The 23,133-nt window shown below is 39.9% G+C and overlaps 1 protein-coding gene across 1 annotated transcript in view; it reads right to left on the bottom strand.

The window, feature by feature from the left end:
* The window catches only part of FGD6 (FYVE, RhoGEF and PH domain containing 6), a 71,049-nt gene that overhangs the window by 39,223 nt on the left and 8,693 nt on the right, over nt 1-23,133 (bottom strand). The window contains exons 3-4 of the mRNA XM_086461839.1: nt 19,775-22,214; nt 3,279-3,426 (exon numbers count right to left, since the gene is read on the bottom strand). Coding sequence (XP_086317965.1) covers nt 3,279-3,426; nt 19,775-22,214 — 2,588 coding nt within the window. The remainder of the gene's footprint in view (nt 1-3,278; nt 3,427-19,774; nt 22,215-23,133) is intronic.

Raw genomic sequence — 23,133 nt, 5'->3', positions numbered from 1 at the left:
TTTCAGGATCTGTGAGAAAATCCATTTAGCTTATAGCTGGAAATGACAATATTAGCTACAAATAGTTTTTATAACACTATCAGCCTTTCTGTTTAATTATTACAGGAGCACTGAAGCACATAATGAATGAAGCCCTAGCAAGTGACAATTATTGTTTAGCAAAAGTAGTAAAGTACAGGTAATATTTCCTTTTTTTTTTTCCTGCTGATTAATACAGCAACAGTAATATTTGTAGTAAACTCAAATGGGTTTTGGGAACATTTTAAAAGAAATACACTTTTTCTTTACTGAAAAAGATGATGGAAGGAGAAAAAGAACAACAACAAAAAAATCAGACTGAAGAGAAAAGTCAGCTTCTGACAATCTACTGAAGGAGCTGCTGGAATACATAGCAACCATACTGCAAAGATCTAGAAGTGTGAGTCTTGAAATCTACCTGAAACACTGCAGAGATGATGTTGGTTTTTATAGGCACACGTTTAGCTTCCAAAAAGTCAATGCTACTGTTCAACCTCAGATAGAAGGAACAGATATTACAAAGCAAAAGAGGGTAGGTGTCAGGATGCAAATGTGTTTTCTACACAGCGTAACTCCCATGTACAACTTCCCTCAGATAAAACACCTTTCTCCATAACAGCTCTCATGGTTTGCCATATGCTTCTCTGCTGCCAGCTGTCACCACATCTATTAGATAGTCAGGCTTTCATTTCAATGGGCTGCAAAGAAAGAGCGTGGATGAGGAGCACTAAACATCGCAGGATATAAACCATAGGTGCGATGGAAGTCCTGGGGAGGCTGTACTGAGTATGGTAATATAATATAGGCATTGAACAGTTTATCTAGAAAAGCAGATATCAGTGGCATTGCATGTATGAGCTTTTGGTTTATAAGCACTGATGTTGCAAGATTTTTCTGGAGTTTTAGTTCTTCTCTGAACTCAAGTGCTGGAAATCAAACCATGGAACCAATGATATTCAGAGGTTGGTTTTAATTATATCATTATATTAAAAAAAAATCTAAATTATTTTCTTCATTTGCATTTCATTGATACAGTGCCAAATTACTAAATTAAAATTAATTTCTAAATTTAATAATTTGGTGTTGCATCATATATATGCAAAATACCTTATTTTATTTACTTACTACATAGACATCTTCACACAGATCTGGAATTTTACTTCTAAAATCAAATTTATTTCCAAAAAACACTTAGATCTATCCAGTGAGGGTCAATCGGATTCAAGCGAGATTGTAACACCCATCCTCAGGCCCCCATGCCTTTTTAGAAAGCACAGCTGACATGGTCCCTACAAAACTGAATTCACAAGTAACGCAATTATGCAGAGCAAGGTATCTGCCATCCCTGTAGATGTGACACTTGCAAATGAGATGAAAATTAGTATTTTGAGAACAAGATGCTACCGCTAAACAATTACAAAACAAAATATCACAGTCTGTTTTCAACCCCGTTTGAAAGACTTTTCACATACCAGCTGGCACTGAGAAGGCCACTTTGCATTTGCTCAGCCAAAGATACTCTGGGCCTAAGATTCTCTTAACGGGAGAACTGAAGGGATACAAATTGGGCTCTCCTGCACAGCATTGCGAAAGGATCTTGTAACTCCTCTAATGGATAAAAAGCATCAAAACAGCCAGATGCTTGCGGTAACGAAAACTAAAAACAAGCCCAGCTGATGTCCAGTGCAGAAACTGCTTCATTCTCTGCAGCTGCTCTCCCTGTTAGGAAGTTGGTTGTAATCCTCAGCTGCTGGCCGCACGTGCCACAGCGGCTGAAGCAAGCCAACGAGCAGATGCTTCACAGCAAGCACTGAATTACTCCATGAAACCTGCCCAAGAAGCCTCGTAACAGGGAAGCTTTTCTGTAAAACTCCATCGTGAAAGGTTGAGGGCATTTCTAGAGGCACGCAAGGTTAAGTTAGCTTCTGTACAGCCCTGCTTAGTTTCACAGCAACAAGCTTTTCCCTTGACTCGCTTTTCATCCCCCAATTTATTTCTCTCGGAAGATTTGGTTAAATGACATTCAGGTCTGTCATATCATCATCAAGTCTTCTCTTCCAGCACTAAAGAGCCCCATTGCTGCTTTTTTTTTTTTAAAAAAAATATTAATTTTGAAGGAGAGGAAGCAAATCTAACTACTATCAAAGGAAACAGTGCTAGCAGGAGTGATGCTGAGGAGAGGCACTGGTCTATGGGCAGGATGGTGCCAGGGAGTCCAGGACTGAGAAGTAAGAAAGTCGGTATCCCCAAGGAGAGGGACAGAACTCCCAGAACTTCATTTCATTCTGAGTATTTTGCGCTGTCTTCCTGGTCCTCATTTGAAGAAGAAATAAGATTAAAATAGGGGAAATCATTCCAAGTTGGCACTTGCAGAAGCTAGCAGAAGGTCAGACCTCAACCCGAACAATCAGGTATGGCTTACACTCCTCCAGGGGGCATAGAGGTGGCTCTGCCATCCTACAATGACAGGTCTCTCGTGCGCACACCAATAGTCTCTCCTCAGTACCAAAGGAGTGAAATAAGGGACTTAAATGCTGAAAGGCAGGCCATCTTAGTTCTTCCTTTTCAAACTGGTTCAGTCATCTGTCCCCTGTGTGCCAAGCAGTGATTTGGCAGGTTAGTATGCAGAACCTGCAAACGGAAGAAAGCTCTCTGCACAGAAATGGTTACTGGAACACAGCCTTTGCTGCATGGTCAAGACCCCTGAAATAGGACCATCCAGGGAAAACTACAGCTTCCAAGAGATTTTTCACAAGGACCTTCTCAGACCTTACAACCTTCACCTGGCCCCTTTCCTTGGGCTTCACCCAAGGCTGACAAACCAAAGGTTAATTTTAAATGGTCAGTGCACAAGAAAAACACTGTGCGCTCAAGGATCTGTGAGGCATAAACAGCCTCATTAAAAGGTATTTTTACAAGTCTCAAAACTGAAGATCTCTAGACATACCTGTGTGTGCATGCAGGGGCATAGTAAGTAGGTCTACAGCTCCACAATTCAGTAAAAGATTAAGAACAAATACGTCAGGCAATACACACTTTGTAGTCAGATATTTCTAAACCTGACCTCGTAATATCAGGCTAACATATGCATATTAAATGAAAACTTTAGAAAAAACCCACTGAACAATAAGAATGATGAAAGAAATATATAAAGTTATGTTGTCTCAATGCCTTTTATTTGAAAATATACCAACAGGTTACAATTTACAAAATAGTGCAAGAGTGAGGAATAGCTTCAGAAGATAAAGATAAAAAAATACCTGTTTATCTTCTTGAGGATCAGGCTCCCCTTTGCTGGAATCAGAATTTGTGTCATCATCTTCATCAGAACTGTTCATGATATCTTCTTCATCTGACTGAAGATCTCCCATTACCACATTAGGATGACCATGGTGTTCCTCTAAGGACCTAAAATTAAAATACGTATAATTAACAAACATATCATACATATTTATGTAAAGAGCCTTCTGTTTTACCCCACAATAAATGGTCTACTTGGTATCAGAAACATTGGAAACAGTAGTGGGTAGTCTGAAGATGACTATGACAGTTGGTAGACTGTTCCACAGTGAATTCATAACTCTGCAATGTTTTATCTATGCTGGTATTGATACAATGCTTGATGACAGCAAGCAAAAGCCACAGTACCTTTGGAGTATTTATGTTATTCCTGCCCATCAGAGTTTGCCTCACAGCAAAGTTTGATAAATCTATTCCCTTACTGCTATGTGCATATATAGTGCAACATTTGTACTGTGTGCCAGAAGTATAAGAAAGACCATAGCTGTTTTGCTCTCCTCTATCTCATAGCATCAGGACTTGTTTGAGATATGGTACTCGGCCTGCAGATTTCTGTCTGAAATTTTAGATGCACGTATATATACAGGGTTGTTTCTCAATGCATATGCTAATCAACTACATCACGGATGGCAATATTATAACTGATCTGTCCAATAATTATTCTTACAAACTATAAAGCAGAATCTTTTGTGATTAAAAACTCCCATCCCCCAGAGACAGACACCTTCCAGGTAGCTGTCAAGGCTATAAAATATAACCTTGTTCTGCTGCTGTACAACGATTACAGAGGTCTCTTTTCATTAGCTTCAGCTGTATTTGCAATACAGAAATTGCATGAGACAGGCACACAACATTTTTCCTCTAACTAGCCTTGACAACTTCAGTAGAGATTTAAGAAATGCAGTTCTAGAAGAAAATAAAAAAGCAAGGTAGGAAAAGATAAAGACGACAACAGACTAGACAAAAGAGAGCCTGAAGTTCTGGTAAAGTGACACAGAAACACAGCAAATCCCTGGGCTCCTACTTTTTAATCCTTAAAAATATCTAATAATTGCCAATTACACTAAAGCTGTGTCTAAATTCACATAATCTGTGTTCAAGGCTGCAAAAAGATGCTGGGATGCCACAGGCTTATCGTGATACGAGCCAAAAGTGATTACCTACCCTACAAAACAAAAAGTAAATCCAGAAACCCTTGTCCACAAGTTGTAGCAGCCAGCAGACACCTTGCTGTGCTGATCAACACCTAATTTTGTGCAGCCAACATCTGCTGAGGGCACACACTTCATATTGCTGCCCTCTGCCTCCCTGCTCAAGGGATGGTTACAACTGATCTTTTCTGTTCCTAACTTTGAATCACAAGAAAGCAGGGAGGGACGGAGGGCAACTCTCCAGACTCACCAACCCCAACTGTGATAGTTACCAGAAAGAAAACCTGTCAGCGTGGATCCCATGGGATCTGGCTGCCAGTAACCTGAATAGCAGAAATACAGAATACCAGCTGTGTGAGGATGCTCTGGCAGCCACAGCAAAGTGTTGACTAACCAATGCTCAAGGTAGAGTTAAAAAACCAACCAAACAAACAAACAAAAAACCCCAAACCAAACCCAAAACCAAACAAAACAGCACACAAATGCTGATCACAAATAGAAATATATTTAGAGATGAAGACAAGATAAGTTGGCCTGCAGACAGACCTTGGTCAGCCATGAAGACGTAGAAAAGATTAAAATAGCTTGGTTCTATCAAGACAACACAGGAAGGGACTCGGGAAACACCCAAGCAGTTACTGTCTCCCAGAACCGAATGGGGTGGGGGGAGGAAGGATATTGCAAGCTCACTGCACAGTTCAAACGAGACCACGAGCCAAGACCTCAGCGCCCAGGGTGCAGAGACGCATCCATTTATTTCAGTTTGGAAATTACCAACTTCACGTGGGAAGAGAGTGACCACCAGCGAGATGAGCCCTGATGACAACAGCACATGGAGTACACCAGGGACGTTGCCACAGAGCCTCCGCAAGCTTCAGGAAGGCAAAACAACAGCTTTTCGCTGGAGCTTTCCTTGGAACCGCACTAGCGGGACGCTAAGACTTCTGCAGTTACTTAACTTCAGCAATTCAGAAAACTCCCTGTCTAGTCTACCTAATTCACAGTCAAATGACCTGTTGGCCTGAGAATGTTTATTTTAGCAGATGCCATCTCAGATCCTTTTATTTTATAGATGACAAACATCTTTATTACATCTGTAGCGTTGTATGAGGTAGATATATCCCTCTGCTTTAGTCAAAACCTGCAATAGGAATAACTACTGCTATTCCTCCCTTTACTATATTACTCATTGTTTTACCATCCACATCTGTCACAATCTACATCTGATCTGGGACACTTTTTTCCTATTGCAAAATGTATTAAGCTTTAACCTCACTGGAATTCACTTTTTAGTCCCTTATTCATTAAATTTTACTCTTGTTAATAGACATTTTATTGCCCTTCTCCTACCCTTAATATTTGTTTTAATTTCCTTTAACTAAGATTCCTTCCCATCAAGAAAACATTGTAATCACACTTCTGAAATCACAGTTCTTTTGCCTAAGCATATTCTACAGGATGCCCACTCCCAGAATTCGCCATCATTTTCCATTTAAACTTTTCAGGGAAACTGTGCCGACACTTTAAGTTTTAGAAAAGCTGCCCTTTTGGAGGTCAGAAACAAGCATATTTCTAGGTGAGGCTGTATTCTGCTTGCGCAAACATAACCCCATCACCACTGAAGGATGAAGATCAAACTAGCTGACCTGTGTTTGGTGAAGATTTTTCTAAATGAAAGATTAATCAGCTTATCTAACAGAAAGTTTTAGTAAAAAAAAAAAGCCTATAATTTTTTTTAATAATTAACTGTTGATGTTTTAGGATGTTTAGTAAGCATCCAGAAATGAGAGTCCCTCACCATATACTTTTTTTTTCTTCCTGTGAATCACAACAACGTTTAAGGACTAAGCTCCTTTTCTTGGCTTTGTGGTGGCTATGCACCTACTATTTGTGTAAAGGAAACTATGAGAGCTGAGAGAACCATCTAACAAATCTTGCCTACAGTACGTGCCCCACCAGTCATAGCACCTCAGAGTAATCCCTATACATCTTTATACTGTATTTGCTCAGCTCACAGCCTAACACAGCCCTCAGGTTCTTCTGAAACATTTTGTAGAGGTTTTTTTTCTGTTGCGTTTTTACAATTTTTTTTCTTCTCTGTTTTTCATTAACTGTCTAATCATCAGTGGATGATTAGACGATTAATGACCAAAAGTCAGTTTGCACCTAGCCATTTTCCAGAACCAAACAAGCCACCAGCAGTTCAGGGATAGGGTGCGATACTGTAGCCATGGGTAGATGCACTCCTGGTGCTATCTGCGGCTGTGTCCTCTTCTTCAGAGAAGATGGTAATAAAGTCACTGTGTTGATCTGTCTTTATCAGCCATGTGCTGGAGAACATGTGACTCTCTTTGTACCTTACACCTTAACCTTCCACCATAAATACTACAGCTTTTCTGTTGAAACAGAAAGCAGTTTTACATTTACTGATTACTCTTTCTGTACTTTCACCTCTGAAGTCATCTACAACATAAGTGTATATATAGTTCTCTTAAAGTTATCTCTAGACAAAGTAAAATCCCTTGTGGCCTTTAAATAAGTTTGGAAGTAGCAGTAAATCTTTAAGTAAACAGACTATTTTCTGCCACATATCAATTCCCCTTTTTCAAAATATCCCAAGTATGCAGTAATGGTTATTTTCAAGCAGCTCTTCTGATCGGTATTTCGGGGATACTGTGAACTGTCTCTATCTTGTTCCCTCTTCATCACGACTCTTTGTCCTACCCACAGCACTAGCAAGAGAAACTTCTGCATTATCAGTCATGTGAAACACCATCACTGCCAACTCACTGTGCTGCCCACTGAGTAAGAATATCTTGCCGTATCTTGTGAGCAAGTTACCTAAATATAGATGTGGGGCTTTTTTATTTGACACAAAATGAAGGGATCGTTAGTTTGCCTTGGAATGAGCAGTTTATGGGATAAAGCATATACATTGTGCTGTATTTTCCTAATGTGATAATAAAATACTAATGAAACAAAAGATGCCAGTCCTAGTAAGACATACAGCAAGATAAACCGTCAAAACTGCCATCAAGCTATTACAGCCAGAAAAATAAATCCTAATCAGCATAAAAATCTCTTACTGTCTTCAAAAGACAACCAAGACTAGTTCAGACTAGCTTATTTATATTATTATAAAAGCTTCTAAGACACCTGAGGCTTCACTTTCAGGCACTGTTGATTTAGACACTGCATAGGACACTATAGCCTGAAGTCACAATTAACATTTCAGTCTCAGTTCCCAATTCATTTAGAAGGCAAATAGTATTTTAAGCTTGACTGAGATGATTCAGAGAGATTCTCTGCCACGGAATGTCCCAACATTAAGTATTTTATAGTATATTGGAATTACTTCAAGTGTTAGCCTCACCATAACTACTAAAAAGCAAGTTTCCACAGCTCCAAAGTTTTTAAAATAGATTCATCCATGCTGCTGCTTTATACCCATTTCCTTACGATCTTATTTTTAGATGTTTTTTTCTACTTCCAGCAAGTAATCAAAAATATGTAGGAATGATGAATGAACAGGACCTTTCACACAACACACTGCTAGATTCTTCTTTTCTCATCCTTCCATTATTTTAAAAGGAGCATCCATTCTACTCTGCTTTTTGTAGGAGTGTCCCAGCATCTTTATCCTTCTTCTGTCTCTTCCTCCAGTATTTCACTGTGGTTTCTTTGTGAGTGTTTTTGTTTGTTTGTTTGTTTTTAAAGAAAACTTTCAACATACAGGCAAAATTACACAAACTGAAGTTCCTACTGAACTAAAAAATACACACCAAAACATCAGAGAGCCAATAAGCATACACTACTGTAATATTTCATCTCAAATTGTTTTTGTATTGTCACAGCATTTCACAATCCTTTCACAGCTGCTTGCATTTCACTTTCCTCCAGAGAAGCAACAATTACTATTGCTGCTCATCCATTTTCAGTTTTTAATATCATCAGTCCCTGCAATCAATTTCAGTAACTAAGGCATGTTCAGCTGCCTTTTTTTTTTTTTTTTTTTTTAAGAACGAAAAGCACTCTGGCCTTCTCTGGAGGCAATAGCTGACAAGGCTATTACATTTTTTCATAGCACCTCATACTTGTAATAGCTGTAGGTAAGGAAGCATGCCTCACTGACAGATTCCCTCAATGGATCCTAGTTGTACACCTCTGGGAAACCCCAAGGATAAAAGACTTAAAGGGCGGGAAAAAAATGTTCTACGGCATATTTTTTGTTAAGTCATATTTAAATTCAGAAAGGCTGTAAATAAAGATCCCAAAATAATTTAGGAAGCAATTATGTGATTTGGGCGCTCAAGACAACAGAAGATGCTCTTGGAAAGTCAAAGCAAAAGTAAAATTATTGCTTGGTTAATAATGGCTTGATTTTGTTCAGTAAACTTCCTTTTTCTTTATTTTAATACCTTTTATTTAAGACAGTTCAATGTCTTTGATATTTATTTACTGTGGGTTTTTGAAAAAAAAAAAGGAAATCAGTTCTAGCAAGCAAGCATACTTGGAAAAGTACAAAGATAATAATGAAAATTAACCAAGATCACTAGTGAGATCCTATTTGGAGTTTTAAGAAAATATATGATGGGATTAGAGATCAGCAAGATTAATAAAGGCATCAATTAATGTACTTTTTGGATGAGTTACATTTTGCTGCAATACCTCAGCTCCACAACCATTCTGAAGAAGCCAACATCAGCACACGTTTTCTTTTGCAAATCAGTATGGAAAGCATAACGACGAACTTCATATCACTCCAGATGCACCTGGACCTTAACCCATCATATTCATCTTATCATTTAAACTTCAGGTTCTCTGAACAACTGTGACTAAAAAATTTCTTCCCCCATTGTCCTCTTCATGTCCCCCTGCTTTTCATTTCTCCCTCAGGCATGCCGAACCATTAAGCAGCAAATGAGGATGAAATGCAGCCTGGACCAGGTGGCTTACTTATCTGAGTTATTCCTACAGCATCAGTCACCTCTCTGGTTTAATGACAGACGCATAGGTGGAAAGAGCTGAAGCGGAGATCACGTCTCCCCTCTCTAGGTGCAGTGGACAGTGTGAGAAAGGCTGGTGGGTACCGCTGCAGCTCTCGCGGCGCTGGCTTGGCTGCCAGCACTGGGGACTAGTTGCCTTATTGCAGCCAAGCTGCTTGGTCTTCAACTTCTCTGCCAAAAATGGTGCTTTTTCACAGCAAGAGAGTGAGATAGCAAGGTGTCCTTTCAAACAGGATTTTACACGATAGCATTAAAGTTATGCCATTCATTCTTCTACAGTGACAGCTCAATGACTTTAATAATTTCTGTGTATTATTAGGGCCAATAACAACAAAAAAGGCAAGAGACCAGGAGTTTTTATTGGTCTAATACTAAGGACAATGACAGGAAGTTAATCTTGATCTCCCTTTTATTTATTTTTTTTAAGACTACCTGAACAGATCGCACCTGTGAGATTCATTAGTCCCTTTCGTGAGCTATCCTGCCATAGCTGACATGGCTGAGGAATGAAACAGACTTCTAGAACACTCTTTTTTTTTAAAAAAAAAAGCACCACAAAACAAGAGGCAAACAAAGTAGACCAATGAATCCATGATTATTTGCATCACTTATAAGTGTTGGGCTATATTCTCTCCAGGCTGGTTAGAGAACTTTGAGGATACAATCACAAACATAAAAACTCCTCAAGAATCACAGCTAGAAAACAGAAACAACCTGCATCCAGCTGAGCAGCTCAAATTGAAAATATTTTGTGCACATCAGGTTACTTTTTTCAAATTGCAATTTGAAGAGTTCAAGAATTGAAACAGAATTATTTTAAACAGTATCATATGTACTGTATGCATGCACAAGTGTCCACGTTTTTCGTAGGAAGTCAGGACCCCTGATGATAGTGATACACTGTCAATCAAGAGAAGCCCAAGACAACCTATTTGAAATGGATTTTTGTTCAGAGCCACTTGTACTTCGAAAGCTGTCTGCTGCCTCCAAGGCAAAGGGCTGGCTGCTGAGGGAGGCCAGGTGGGAATGCCAAGAGTTTGCTCCTACCAAAAGAAACACCAAGAACTACCCTCTTTGTCCCAGTCTTTACCTCTGGCACTCCCTGCTCACACCTGGGTTTTCTGGGCAAGGAAGATATCACAAACACTGCCAAGAGCTGCCACCACTTTTAGCCTGTTAGATCATGCCACTGGCAGCTCCTTCTATACTTGGCTGAGCATGTTGCAAACTGCAACACCTGACTTGCTGGAACCAAGTTCTCCTAGTGTTTACAGCCAGCAGCATTTAGTTTAGCATTTGTCATCCTCAAGCCAAGATAGCACTTATTTCTTTCCTCAACAACGAGAAAAAAAAAATCTGACTTGCATTCTAAGCAAAAAATAAGCAAGGCATTTCTCATATGTTTCACACTTAATAAATTTTGTACCTTTTCTTTTAAGCAGCCATTCTGTCAGTCACCCTACTGCAGGCACACTATGATCAGCAGTCATGCACATTCTTTGTTGCACGATTTTAAAAACCACGGTTTAAAAAAAGGTGCAAACAGCTCTCAGATTATCTCCATATTTAGCTGCGATTTGAAAACACGAGCTCCCGTGGCCAGAGGGACCGCTCTCGCCCCAGGCAGCCTCCCATGCTCACAGGAGCGAGCTTCAGTGAGACCATTTGTTGACAATTCCTCAGTTCCTTGGAAAGTTCAACATAAACACACATGCATGCTTCAGATGTTTCCACACTCACCACAGAAAAGCCACATTTAAAAAACAAAGAGAGGTCTCAGTTTTCAAAGTCTTCAAGAAAACTGGTGCCCACCGGCCCTTCAACTGGGCCCACGCAGGTGGCACAGCTGTCATCATGACAAGCAGGAGAGACAGTCGCATCGCCTCGCCTCCGCTGGAGATTAAGCCAATGTAGCAGAATATAATCCAAGAGGATACAAGGGGACAGTCTTGAGCATTGGTACTGGAAGGTGAAACACTGCAGCAAAACCCTGGGATTTAAACCCTTGCCTGGAGACTTGTACAAGGGAATGAGTTGCGGCATCAGTTCTTCCCATCACAACCCAAAGCTGTGAGGGATTACCTGCCTCTCAGGGTAGGTAAAGAGGGAAGTCTTTGCAGAATTTACAGGTTTTGCCTTCCCTTATCATGAATTCTCATTTCATAGAGAGAGCTGCAATGCTCACGGCCAAGACCTTTGGAAAAAAAATCCTAGGATGGAAGTGATAAATATAAAACAGGACCACCAAAATACGGCACTCATTTACAATCAGGACCTGCTATTCTAACTTCTCTCAATTCACAAAACAGACCCTCGTGGGAAGATTTATTGGGAAAGGACAGCAGGATCAGAAGAAAAATAACACTTTACTTTCCAGTCACACACAAAAAAAGAAAAAACACAACTCCAGCACACACTGAATATACTTCTAGAAAACGGTCATAAAAATGTGACAAAAATCTCAAACCAAATGCATCCATTAGGAAAGGAAAAAAGACCTTAGACCAAGTGAGAACAAAACCACTGATTTCAAACAAAATTGATTTTACATTGCCAGAGCTACCTTTACATTCCAATGTGCAACTACTTCGGCTCCACTAAAATCAGAGTTAATGCAAGGCCCTAAATACCTTCTCTATTGACTCACCATTATTTTTATTATTTTTGGGTGACTTTATCCCTGAAATCAGGGCTGTAATACCTCTCTTCAAAAAGTTGCTCATTCAATTTATAAATAATGCACAACCTATTGCACTCCATTTTTTACATGTCAGATACCTAGAAGATGACACAAGAGAGCTAAGTAGCAGAGTATTCAAAGGTTGTGACTTAGATCTAAAATAAACACGGTGTGACTTAACTCTTAAACACACCACTGTGTGCATGCATGGGAGCTGACACAGCTTCCTGGGTAGTCTCCTGGACAACAGAGGTTGAAATAGTTTGGTTGAGACCAACACAGACTAGCTGTAAAGAATAATTGAGCTGCTTGCGAGATTGGACTTGTGCTCTCCATTCCTCTAATCTTTTGCACAGATTAGAAGAAGAATGGGATTTAGACACTTTTTCTAAAATTTTCAGCTCATCTCAAAATCAATACAGAACATCTGACCCCAGGAACACCACTGGGGGAAAAAAAAACCCAAAACAAACAAAACTGAAAAATCAACGGAACTCTGCGCAGTTGAAATCGCTGAGCCATAAGGCTCAGGTTGTAGCTATCAAAATGGCAGTTTTAATAAAACCTCCTTTTATTTATTTACATGCATCTTAAAGATTTTTTTAGTCCACTTCTGCTTGAGTGGAACAGTTTTCATAAGCATAAAGATATTTTACAGAAAAATTACAACTTGTGTAAACTCAGTTTTTTTAAAAGAAACTTCTTGGATCCTAGCATCTAAAATTCCTTAACCTAAATTTTGTCTAATGCATTGAAATAACATAGCTGCATAGTTTTCTAAGTATATTTGTTAAAACATCTTTAACTGGATCAAATATAAATGCTGGGTAAATGACGCATATTAATATCACTGTTAGCATTTTAATAAAAACCGAAGTTAATATTTTGATTACTTGCTTTCCCAACATTTATTTTATGCCCCCTAAAATCTTACTGTTCTACGTGTACAATTACATTAGACCTTGCTGCAGTTAAAATATCACCATACAAACTGAAGTCCCACGGAACTTCACAAACACATTTCCTGAGCCAACGCTGAAAATAACCCACAGGAAAAGGCTGTTGTTGAGCATATAAATGGGTCTTTCATCAATTCTCATGTCACATTTGACTCTCCATTCTGCCTCCAAGATACTCTCTGGAGCTACATTTTGCTAATCTGCAATTTATACCACGGTTAGCAACTGGAGACAGAGCGCGCGTGTTGGCGCGGGGAGAAAGGCCAACATACAGTGACAAATAAATACGCAACGTTAACTTCGCTTCCCCCATCTTAAGGAAAAGGAAATACATACAACGAATGCCAAAATTAGGAAAACAACAAACATGGAATAAAAGAGGAAAGAAAAAGATAAAGTGTGGGAGATTAATTTATGAAAGTGTGTGACGCCTGAGTTCCCATTATCCATAAACAGGGGTTAAGAAGCAGGCTAAAGGACGCAGGGGTTTTATGTGCTGCTTTGCTTACTTCAGGCTCCCCCACATCACACTAAGCTACCCTTCGGCTGAAGGCAAGAGCTGACAGGCTGAGCTGAGGCGGTGTCACCGGGAGGAAAGACGAGGACATCCTTGTATTGTACCAGGGGGATCGATGGGAACAGCACAGTTGGGACACATTTGCCATCTGTGGTAAGCACTGCTTCAGTGGGAAACAAAGCATAGCACAGTTCACCCTCAAAATGGCTCTTTTAATGCACATGGACTGCACATGCTCCAAGGTTAAAGTGATGCAATTTTCCAGACTGCACAAGACTCTGACAAAAGTAACCACCAAACCTTTTGGAAAGCAGCAAAGGGATTCGCCCAGCAGCCAGGCAGCACAGCCCAGCAGCGCCTGCCTCATCCCCACCACCCCTGTCAGCTTCTTCCCTCTCATACAAATGGGCACCCGGCCCCAAATACTCTCAGTAAAAAGATAACGTTAAGAACTTAAACCGCATCTATATTTATGTAACACTTGCAATACCATCTGATAAATTTGAAGTCTTTCATTATTGCACCTCCAACTCTGTCAGAAGTTTCCCTATGTGCTGTGTCCGCATTGGCCTGCTCTACCCACCTCTTTCTTTTACCAAAATCAAGAGGGAGCCCTTGAAAAGAGGGATGAAAGAAATACCAAAGACAAAAATTCTCTTTCATGACAATCTTGAAGATTTTCACAATTGTCTTCATTTCGTAAGACCTTTCAACCCTTTTCAAGACTGGACTGTATACCAGAATAATGGACTTGGTTTCGGAAAGATGCAGTTCTCCAACTCCTTTCTGTCCCTCATTGGAGACTGAGAGCATCAGACCTCAGAATCTTTCCCAACGTCAAAACAGATTAAATCAGCACCTCTCAAATGCATTTGGATGACAACGTGTAAAGATTCTTTTAAAGCAATAAAGTTCTTATATATTCTGATGTAAAAAAAAAAAAAAAAAGGGGGGGGGTGTTGGCATATTTCTCCTAGATCCTTCTCCCAAATCGCTTTAGAAGATTTAAGTATTTTCCCAGAGTGCATATCTTCTTCTTACAATACATGCCTTTTATGTCAGGTTGTATAGCAGACTAAACTGTAAAGCTGTATGATTGAAAGCCATCATAATACTAAGGAAAACTCCTTCTCTTACTGGAAAAGCAGACCGTGAAGACACTGACTTGCATAAGTTTCTTGCAAGGAAAGAAAAGACAACCCAAAACACCCCATATGCTTTCCTGAGAAAAAACTTCACTGCAAGTCTTCCATGGAGTTTCACGTGCTTCCCTAGTAGTATAAAATAATTAACTTGATACTACAAAATAGAATAATTCTAGACCCAAGGTCAGTGATTTGACTAACCCTCGGGAAAAAGAAGGCGCTCAGAGAGGTGTACAGCCCCAGGATCAGGGTCTCACCATCTGCATGTACCCAATTCCTTCTCAAAGTCCTTGTGTCAGAACATCAATATTCCCAAGGAAAAGTACTACCATTTCTCAATAATATTTCCATTTCTCACTGATGTGGACTCTGATTACACACCCCTAACTTCATTACAGAATTTCTTCATAGTCCGTAAAAGCAAAATGTGAGAAGTCAGCAAGACGGCATATTCCTTACGTCTGGTAGCCAAGATTGCTTTGTCCATTCCCTGCTACCGAGCGCCAGGGGGACGGGAAGCAGAAATCTGAGCCATCTGACTCACACTTTACTGACAGGCCCTCGGAGTTGGCAGAAGCCTACCAGCTGCTTAACACATACGTGAGAAAGTGAGGTAGGGAGGGGAAAAAGAAAAAGGCAGGCTCAAGAAAGCAGAATACAAAAAGAAAGCCAGTGGTAATGAAGCCTGATAGAAAACCTAAATAGCATATTATCAAAGCTATTCCATTAAAACCTGAGGTACAATTGCAGAGAAAGAATTTAATATACAACTAAGAGTGGCAGAAGCTAGCTAGAAGCACAGGGCGAGATCGGAAGACAGGACAAGTCTGCAGAGCTGATGGAGGAAAAGGAACCTGCCTTCTTCAGATCAGAAACTAATCCATTATCATCTTTAAGGAGCAGATTAAATAAATAAATAAATAAATAAATCAGCATACCTGGCCTCTACTTACCAGGAAATTATATCCTTCAATAAAATTCAGTAAAAAGAAAACGTGGTATAAATATAACCCCTTCAATACCTAAAATGTATTTCGTGCGTTCTAATCTCAGCATATGTGTTTGAGAACTGTTTTCAAATGCTTTTAGACCCTGCAGTATTTTATTAATTTAGTGTTTCTCTTGAAGTGTTCTTGAATGGGAATTTTGCCATTGCAAAAAAACCTCTTCCCTAACGCAACCAATCCCTAAATCACCACATTTATCTGGTGCAATACTGCTCATCAGAAGCATGTCTCAACCCTAACAAAGTTCAGTAGATCAAAGAGTAGTATGTATCAAAGCAAAGTGCTTAACCACACAGATTTCAATACTAAATTCAATACTGCAGGAAGGCTTTCATGGACACTTAATTGACCTCTGGGGACTCAAGTCACCAAAGCAGAATTTAGTCCGGAAAACTAAACTTACATTTTGCATCGAGATGCTCCTTTGTGGAAAACCAATGGATTATTCTAAGTCAGCGGAGGTGGGAAAAATAGGAAGCAGTATTTAATTAAACCAACATTAAGATCTCAAAGGATTGTTGTCACATGGTACTGCCCCCCTGCCCAGCCCTTTCCAAAGAAAAATCCTAGCCAGAAAGATGACACAGCTATAAATTTTGTCAAAATCAATTAGCAGTCATGTACATTCACAACTTCGTGAAGGAACATTGTCAAAAGTAGCCAGTAAATACAGTATGCTATTCCCTGAAGGGTGAAGGAGCACACTCACCCAACCTGAAGTACAATTCTCTTGCCTAGAACAACATAACAAATTCCAAAAGGAAGCCCACAAGATACAAAAAAGTTTAAGTTTCTGTTTTCTGCAGCATGACAGACGTTCCAAGGCATGTTCATTGTTCCTTTGCATCTTTAGATTACTGGACAAATGCACACTCAACTTTACTTTCAGTTTTAAGGAAGATTTTGCTGTGCTCCTCAGAATAAAGGTTTGTCACTAAGAGGAGGATAAACAATGCATAAATACTTCCTTCAAAACCCATCAGTCTCCCATCAGCAGTGCCTGTCCCATGTCAGTGGTTCACACACCATATCAGGACCCTGGTTCTCTTCCTTTCAAAGCCAAGCTCACCTTCAGTAGAAGGGAGGCTGACATAGAATAACTCAAAAATCAAGTGGTAAGTGACAACTGATACCCAGCGTTAATTACCCAGGCCCACAATTTGCATTTAAATCCCTGGAGGAAATCCCAAACAAACAAAACATATCTGGATTTAGTAAGACATATGAAGTTAGGAGAAGAGTGTCAGAAGCTGTTACCAGTCTCCATTAAAGGATACTGGTTTCACCAGATGGGATTGGGAGGAAATTTCTCAGTAATGACCAAAGCACTTGGTACACTATGAAAACTTTATTTCTTCTTCCAGAAAGAAACATAACATGGAGTAAAGACACCACCACCACTGAACTCTTCTGGTATTGGCAAGCCTGTCATTCAGACTTAATATACTGCATATGTGCTGACTAGAAGTGTAGGCAATGGGTCTATGAATTTCTCAGAAGAACAATCTCATTTGTATGTTGGCTTTAATCATAAGATAATTTGCTTTGAGAACTGCATTAGCAGTGCATTACAGGAGTTTTATGTGCCATGATCTATGAAAAAGAGCTAAGTGCGTGTTCTGACAGGCTGGGGAAAACACGAGCGGTAATTATTTCAATAACATCAGCACTGTTTCTCTAACCGGTTTTATAATAATACCACCTGGCTCAGGAAATGATAAAAGGCTTTTAAAGAACTATGCAGAAAAGGTAAGACAACATTGATAAAGAAGCTTCATAGGATTTGAGATAACGACGGATGGGAAAAATGGAGAAGCTGCCTGCCTGGCTCTGTCCAGGCAAGGATCCTTGCACCTCCCAAGCCAGAGCCAAAATGAATACCTATACCTGCTTTTCCAACAGCAGCTGATCCAGGTCAGGAGACCACCGCCCTGTTGTGTCCCCTTTTTCTCCTAGGGATTTCTTTGTTACCTGAAATCTGCTGAAGTAACTGCATGCACTGTTTTCTAAGGTAGTTTCTGATTATATAACTTAGTTTAAAATAAACACTTATATAAAGGGCTCTGGTTATGGTTTTCTATGTGTCCTTTTTAAAGAAAAACACAACACAAACCCAGTTATGTCAAGAGCATCCAGCTTATGAAGCAGCTACAGGTGCAGAAGTGCCAGGGCGCCAGAGATCACTTAAACCCTTAAATCACCATCAGTGCTGGAGAAGGTTTGTGTGGAAAGGGAATAACTATAAATCTCACATACTCAGACAGATAAGAAAACTACAGAACTTAACTCAAGAAGCTACAGCAGTCTCATGTCTACCATGCCTCATACATGTCCTTTTCTTTTCCTAAAGCAGAGACAAAACATTCACCTGGATCCAGAACCACAACAGAAACCAAAATAGATCGCATAAACGCATAAAATATATCCTTATTTAAGTTTGGTCTCACCCTTCATCAGTAAACCAAATCAAGGGAATACCAAGAGGATGTTGTCAAAACCCCTGAAAGATACCCACAGATTAAATTTAAACAAAAAGCATACACTTGGTCAGGAACTTAATGTATACCAAAGACAAAACCAAGAAACACTGTACTGTTAACAAGAAAAATACTCAACAACGATATGAATAAATACACCAATACCAAGCCCATAACCAGAAATCCTACTTCCCATGATAAGTTTTCAGGCTTTCTATCAAACAGTCCGATGTTGTGAGTATCAACTCTATAAGCACTTATTAACACAGGATGCCATTTAAAATGTTTGTCTCCTCCTATATAAGAGAACATGCTCCCCTAAAGAACGGCCTGCTCTCAGACTCTTCGGAGCACAATTGTAATTGCTACACACACATACAAAATTAAATAAAGCTTAGTGCAAAATGAAGTTAAATGTGACTATCTATAAGCTACCTCATTTATTCTTGTCATTATGCGTGTATTCTCAACAATGTAAAGAAGTTTGCTGGGTACTATGAGATAAACAGGCTACAAATTTAATTCAAATCCTTATTGCTGGTTTGAGAGAAATCTTTACCATCTGTAAGACCAACTTATTAGCTGAAGTTAAGAAGTTAAATGATACCATACTGGGTCAAAACAATGGTTCACCTGTTACCATACCCTGACAGATACAGTACGTGATGCTATTTAAGGAGAACACACGCACGCGCCTGACCACCCTCTGTGGCCCATTCCTCTTCCAAGCATCTACATTCACAGTATTACAAATTTTTAAATATCTGTTCCTGCCTATTCCATTTAGCATCTGTTTTGGACTTATCTATGAATCAGTTCAATCCCTTTTGAATCTGCTGATATAATCTGTCTCCACCACCTCCCGAGACAACAAAATACAGCAACAGTCTGCAGAGTCACCAAACCCCACCTTTCAGTAAAATTCTGTGTGAGTCACATAGAACTCGTGCACCACTACTACCTTTGCTGGGAGCACAGGGAGATACAGAAAACTATACTCAGGGAGAGGCACTATTTTTTGTTATACACAAGAAGCTTTCAAGACCTGATGAAGAATTTGCATACCCAAAAGCTTGTCTGCTTTTCCCAGCTCTATCAGCTGATCTAAAAATACATCCATTCCCCCTACAAACCTAGCAACTATGCACTCTATGGACACTTACTCAAGTTCATTCTGAGATTGTGGTAAGGTTCATTCCTCTCCATTTAAGTATTCTTGGATACACATACATGACTATATCTGATTTGATTTAATCAAATCTGGAAAAGCACATATGTTAGTTTCCCAAATTTTGATCATATATGAGGAATAACTAGCTTGCTTTTCCTCCTGACTCTTTACCAAGTGCAAATAGTTTTCAAAATAGCAAAAACATATAGAAAGATATACAGCAATGACTGTCCTGCTGGCACTTAACGAAAGGGGTACAGCCTCTCAAGTCATCATCTAATCATGTTTACAACCAACAGAGTTACAATGGAGGTGCTGAACTTCCCTTTTCTCTTTATTTTACCTGCCAAGTCTCAAACGCCTGCTTGTAGCTTCACAAGGCTCCTCAACCTCATAGAAGCCAGGGCTCTGGTCTTCCACGCTGCTGGAGTTCTGCCATTCAAAACAGAGATTTCTCCCAGCACCCATAGCAAAAGGTAAGTTCTCATACTCGGGTATTTCCTCATAGTGACGCACATTCTCGTACTCTGGAGCACAAGTACTGGTTACAGAATTCGAATGCATTTGTGGCAAATTCTCTCCTGAAAGCACATGCCCATCTAAAGACTCCAGCCTTTGGTTATTTCGCATCTCAGGTTGACTTCTATTTCTCTGCCTCTTCTTCTGTAATGTGGGACTACTTATTTCTACGGAATGTGCCTTGGCAGATTTAGCTTTCCTTTCATTGCCTACAGATGCTATATTCCGGTTGTTCCCACTTCCATACCCGTCCCCAGTGGAAATGTTGGCAATAGCACCATCCATTGACTGGCTGCCTTTAGACAGAAATTTTTGGAAGTCACTTTTCATTAAGCAAACCGACAGTTTCATATTGAGAAACTTTTTCAAGCTATTTTTCTTCTGATGGTCTTTGCAAGGCTTGTCTGTCCTTTCCATGTCCACAGAAGAGAGAGATTTAGCCCTAGGCTTCGTCACAACAGTCAAGTGGTTGAAGCTGGTAGCAACGTTAGCAGTTTTTAATGACTCAGAATTTCCTGAAAACGGAAGAATGGGATGAGGTAACTTCCAGACGGGTTTCTCAGAAGAACGTTTGGGTATGTCACAGGATGACAGTGCACCTTGCTCCTTGGCTGGTGGATGTGTGAAGTGAGATCCTTCCAGAAGGCTGCTTGATTTGTCCTCACTGGAGGTGTAAGAACTTTTCTCCACAAGCTCGGCAGATGCAGCTTTTTTCAGCAGGCCAGCAGCTGGAAGGCTGTGCCTCTGTGGTTTCTTAGGAACGATTTTTGGAGAACTTTCATCCTTGATTTTAACTTCTTTATCTTCTAATTTTTGTGGGGAAACATGGAGGCTATTTGAAGCAGATGAGTGATGACTGCTAGTTAATTTGAGTTGCTTTGGCAAACTCATGGACAAAGCATCACACCTGACAAAGTTAGTCCTTTTGTCCACAGCATCTAGCATGCTGTTATCATCTGTCATCTCATTCATGGAGTCAACTAAGTTATGGTCTGCATCTAAAGAACATTCAACACTTTCCACCAAATCCGAAGTTTTGTGTGACAACTGAGGCAGAAGAGTTTGTGAAGTTGACTCTTCCATAGCAGGTTCCTTCACCTGATGCATTTTGTCTGCATTGCTTTGAGTTATCTCACATTTTTCAGGATGAAGCACTTCTGTATTATTGTTATAACAAACACTTTGAACAATGATATTAATTTTTGCTGGCTTTTTAAAGCTTTGGTCCACAAGCCCAAAGGAAGCTTTCTCTGAATTAAATGGTTCCTTTGTTCCATCTCCTGTGGTGTCTATGCCATCCTGACGGACTAGACATGCAGCACGTGGCTTTCTTGGCTTAGGGACAGGAAGCAGTTTTGAGCTCAGGACTGAAGAGGTTTCAGAGATGGCTTTATCAGCATCTGTTTTCATACCCATTTCACCTGAAAATGTACTGTTGCTACTTAAATTTTCATTTTCCAGGATCTCCTGGTCCAATGGGCAAGAGCAGCTGTGGTTATTTTCAGCCAAAACAGGACAAACATTAGACATCTGAAACTCATCAGCAGTGAGCTTACTGTCAGTATTTTGTTGCTTCTCTTTAGCTATCTCAGAAGACGATGAAGACCGTACAAGTTCCATAAACTCTATTTTAACGTCGTTCTTGGAACCGCTGCCATCCCCTTTGTCAAGTTTGTCTGCATACCTGTGCCTCACAGGACTGCTGTTAGGAAACACACTATGAGTTAGAACATCCTTAAGTTTCTCTTCCAAAATGCTGGCTTTCAAAACCACCTGACTTCTATTCGCCAGTTTTTCATTGTGACTATCGCCCAGAGCTAGTGAGGTTTTTTCACCAACTTTAATGTTCTCTAAGTTTTCAAAGTGCTCAAAAATTATCTGAGTCTTACAGGTGTTCTCCCCATTTCCAAGCTTACGAACACATTCAAATTTGCAAGATGACATGGGTAGAATATATGCTGTGTTACCAGTACTCCCGTCCGAGGCTTCATTTTTATAGTTCAAGTGGTCTAGCGTTTGAGAAGAATCTCCCCTGTGCTCCTCAAAGCTTTTTGCACTTTTTCGTGTAGACAATGGAGGTTTAACTTCCGGAACAGATGAGCTCTTGAGAACCTTTGGTTTTGGTGCAATTGCTGGCTTGGTTTTCCTTGCTGCTTGTATAACACCAGAAAGCACAACATCGGGCTTCGGTGCAACAGGTGGAGGCGTTGCCTTGTGTCCTACCACAAATTTTGGTTTAGGGGCCACTGGTGGCTTCTTAATTTCTAGGAGGGATGGAAAACAAAGACTTTAGTCACCATCAGCCCACAGAACAACTTCACCTGCACCACAGTATTATTAGAAGTTTTGTAACATTTAAATCATGTGATCTACATTATCTCAGTGTGTGTATGTATACATGTTTCTCTTAAAAGCATGCCTCCCTTCCCTACCACAGCTTTTTTATTCATTGCCTGCCTTTGTTTTAACAGGCGCAATCAAGGAATGTTAGGAAAAATCTTCCAAGGGTAACTTGTTCATTAAAAAAGTTTAACTTTATGAAAGTGGATGTCGTTGCTCAGATGCTAAAGTACGATGATAATAAACAGAATTCCCTGGTTTTGCAGTTTGAACTATTATAATACCATTTAAAAACGGTGCAAATATGTTAAGTGCCTTGTGTATGATAAGCCATGAAGATAACAGAACAACTAGGGTAACTACCAGGACAGTACAGTCCCTTCCTCTATCACCTTTGGAAACGCGTAACCTAAAATTCCCCTTCCTCTTCCTTCCAACAATATTGAGATGGATTACCGTAAATGGAAAACTGGCACGTCACTACCATCAGTTCAGTGAAATCAGTCTGTGGTGTGAAGTTAATGCAGTAATTTGCAGCAACTCAGTCCTTTCCTACTGTAAAAATAAAATACTATTTCTGTGCATCTTATAAAAATGACTCTTTCCAACATGTTACTGACCTAGAAACAGTCACTACTGCTACGACTTATGACCCACTTGACCGCACAAGATGATAAACCCTGGGGAGAGTGGACAGCAAGAAAAGGAGCACGAGGAACTTGGAGATTATGCAGTTTTGATTGTGGTTTGGTTTTGGGTGGTTTGGGGGTTCATTCTTTTGTTTGTTTTGTGTGTTTGGGTTTTTTTAAGGTATGCCTGAAACATTTTAATAGAGCAGGAGAT

Source organism: Leptosomus discolor, chromosome 1 (assembly GCF_034619465.1).
Source record: "Leptosomus discolor isolate bLepDis1 chromosome 1, bLepDis1.hap2, whole genome shotgun sequence".
Taxonomy (NCBI): domain Eukaryota; kingdom Metazoa; phylum Chordata; class Aves; order Leptosomiformes; family Leptosomidae; genus Leptosomus; species Leptosomus discolor.
Note: the sequence above shows the minus strand (reverse complement) of the source record. Positions and strands in the feature narration are given on the sequence as shown.